The sequence below is a fragment of the Pyrus communis genome, chromosome 13, assembly GCF_041283825.1.
Source record: "Pyrus communis isolate YQ-2024b chromosome 13, ASM4128382v1, whole genome shotgun sequence".
Taxonomy (NCBI): Eukaryota; Viridiplantae; Streptophyta; class Magnoliopsida; order Rosales; family Rosaceae; genus Pyrus; species Pyrus communis.
In genome coordinates, this window is record NC_142577.1 from 1,484,920 (window position 1) to 1,487,624 (window position 2,705).

A 2,705-nucleotide genomic window follows, 5' to 3' on the forward strand; every position below is an offset into this window, starting at 1 on the left:
GGTTTGGCACTTGTGTATGTGTGTGTATATCACAGGATAGGTCATAAATAAAAGGGTCTCAAGGCCTAGTTGGGCTACAATGTTTAGGGCCCAAACAATTGAGTCCAACTAAAAAGAAACCAACCCAAATTTCACTTATTCCTGAGTAATATTTTCGCTACGAACCCGATTCGGCCTTAACTCGCGTCAACGTTTTCGTGATGTTGAGTACAATTTGATCACATTAGCGGGAAAAATAATTTAAAACTATATACGTACATCCACGTCACTAAGCCAATGAGGGCATAATCATCATTTTCACACATTCGGGGAGAAAATATATATTTATTCAGGACGGGTCGTTTAATAAGTTTTAGGGCGAATTTGTAAATAGGTCATTTCTCGCAAGGAAATCTGCTTCCCGTTGTATCTGGTTTATCTACTCCGGTAGTTGGACACAAAAATTTTCAAGACCACAGTTAAAACTGTTGGTTCTCCTCCTAACTACATGAGTCAAAAGATTCAGAAAACTACACTAAACCCCACCGATCACTCTCCCACAACCTCCCCTCACTTTCTTTACCAATTTTCCCGAGAAAATTCCCACCACAGGTTCTCAATCTCCATCTCAAGGTAAGCACTCGCTCCATTCTCTCTACTTTGCTGCTCGTTTCTCATGTTTTCTCGATCTGGGTCTGTCAGATTTTAGGTGTTTGTCATTAGCCTCTGGGATTTGAGGTTGTTTTTGCACAGTCAAGATTGGTTATTGGGCACAAAAATGATGTCCTCGAGAAGAAAGAAGTGGACAGAGTCCGAGGAGAGAACTCTGATCGACAGATACGGAGAGATGGTTTCTCATGGGACCCTTGCTAAGATGAAAACTAGAGAGAAAAAGTTTAAACCCATTGCCTGCTATGTGAATTCTGTGCACCATCTTCAAGACCCGATTGCGTATCGTTGGCAGTGGTCTTGGAAGGATGTTTCCACCAAGGTCCAGAACATGAGGCACCAGTATATTCTTGTGAAGCAGAAGATTAAGAAGCAGCAAGCCGAGTGTAATTCGGGGGGTGGTGGTGGTGGTGGTGGTGGTGGGAGTGGGGAGTGTAGTGAGGAGGAGTTTGATTGGATGGAGGGCCTCGCACATTGGTCGAATTTTTTGAGGTATAAGGACATTTTTGGGGATGTGGAGATTGTGAGTAATAGGGGTAATGATTTGATGGTGTCTGTGAATGGGGATGGTGAGAATGGTGGGGGGTTTGTGGGGAGTGGAAGGGGAATGGGGCTTCTGGAGTTTGGGCAATTGGGTCATTCGGATGGGGATTTTGGGGCGGGGATTGATGGGGTTGAGAATGGAGTGATGGGTTTGGGATTTGAGTACGACGTGGAGGAGGGACGGGAGAATTTTAATAGTAATGATCGGTTGAGGCAGAATGGAGATGACAAGTTTGTGTGCGAAGGAGTGGAGCAAAGTGGTCATAATTTAAAGAAGAGGAAGAAGAAGAAGAGGGAGGTGTCGACGGGGTTGGGAAAGAAGAAGGCATGGGCCTTTCTATGTAACCAACTGGGCAAGTTGAAGGAAATGGAGGCACGGTTTGAGCATGGCGAGGCAGCGAGAGAACGGGACAGACAGGGGAGTGAGAATTTTAGAATGGAGTGTGAGCAAGAACGAGAATGGAAATGGGAGGAATGGGCAAACAAAAAGGAGACGAAAGGGAAGACAAGAGAGAAGTTAAAGAAGCAGAGGATTTTAGAATGGGAAGCATTGGAGAAGGAGAGTGAAGAGAGAGAAAGAAGAAGGAAAGAGGAAGAGTTGATTCATGAGAGGGAATGGGAGGAGAGGATGAATAGGAGGAGAACAGAATGGAAGATGAGGATTGACGAAATGTTTGGTCACCACCGGGCAGCGATGGGCCAGATGCAGACTCGTATTCTTCACGAGCAACAAAACCTTATGAGCCAGTTACTTGGGATTGTCTCCCAGTGGACTGCTCATCCAGCTGGACTGTCTGATCATACAAATGCTAGTAACCATTATTTATCACAAATGATGCAGAACTTGCACCATGTGAATAGTTTGGTTCATGACGATGCTAGGGTTGAAGGAGAAAATCAAGATGATCAATTCATTGTCGATGGATAAGGCTTTACCTTGAAGAAACTGCTCTCTGCTCTGTATGTATGAATGTCTGCAGTGTCGTGAGAAATATAAAGGTTAGAAAATTGTTTACTGCACTCCGATTTGTACTTTGTTCAATTAGATATGATTATTGACTGATCTGTTGAGCTTGAAATCAAGTCAATAAGGACCATGGATTCCCAACTCGAAATTTTTATGTAATTATCCTGTTTTAATTGAATAAATTTTCTTTATCCCTCAATAATGTGTTGGAATTATGAGTGTGAAATCAAGCCGTTTTGATCAGTATTGTGACTTCTACCTTTCAGATAAAGCTCTTTTTGGCCGCGAACTAGGTTCATGTCAGAAGAAATTAGTTTTGTTCTTACTGCCCTTTATTCTACTAGTCTAAAGAAATAAGTACTCCGAGAGACCATGCTTACACTCTGAACTTTTCGTAGATCTCTGTCGGAATTTTTTTATTTTTTTCTCAAGTAGAATACTTTGATGTTGTAACTCTGGCATTCCACCTTCCTTTAGTATGATTGTGTGTATGACTTTGCTTGTAATGAGCAATACATGCATGCACTGGTGTATCTTTTGCGCATGT

At 42.6% G+C, this 2,705-nt stretch overlaps 1 protein-coding gene across 1 annotated transcript; it reads left to right on the forward strand.

The window, feature by feature from the left end:
- Positions 1 to 382: 382 nt before the first annotated feature.
- Positions 383 to 2,360, forward strand: LOC148691555 (uncharacterized). The gene has a single exon (XM_088682282.1). It carries the CDS (start codon positions 758 to 760, stop codon positions 2,117 to 2,119), a length of 1,362 nt encoding a protein of 453 aa, XP_088538408.1. The 5' UTR covers positions 383 to 757; the 3' UTR covers positions 2,120 to 2,360.
- The last annotated feature ends 345 nt before the right edge of the window (positions 2,361 to 2,705 follow it).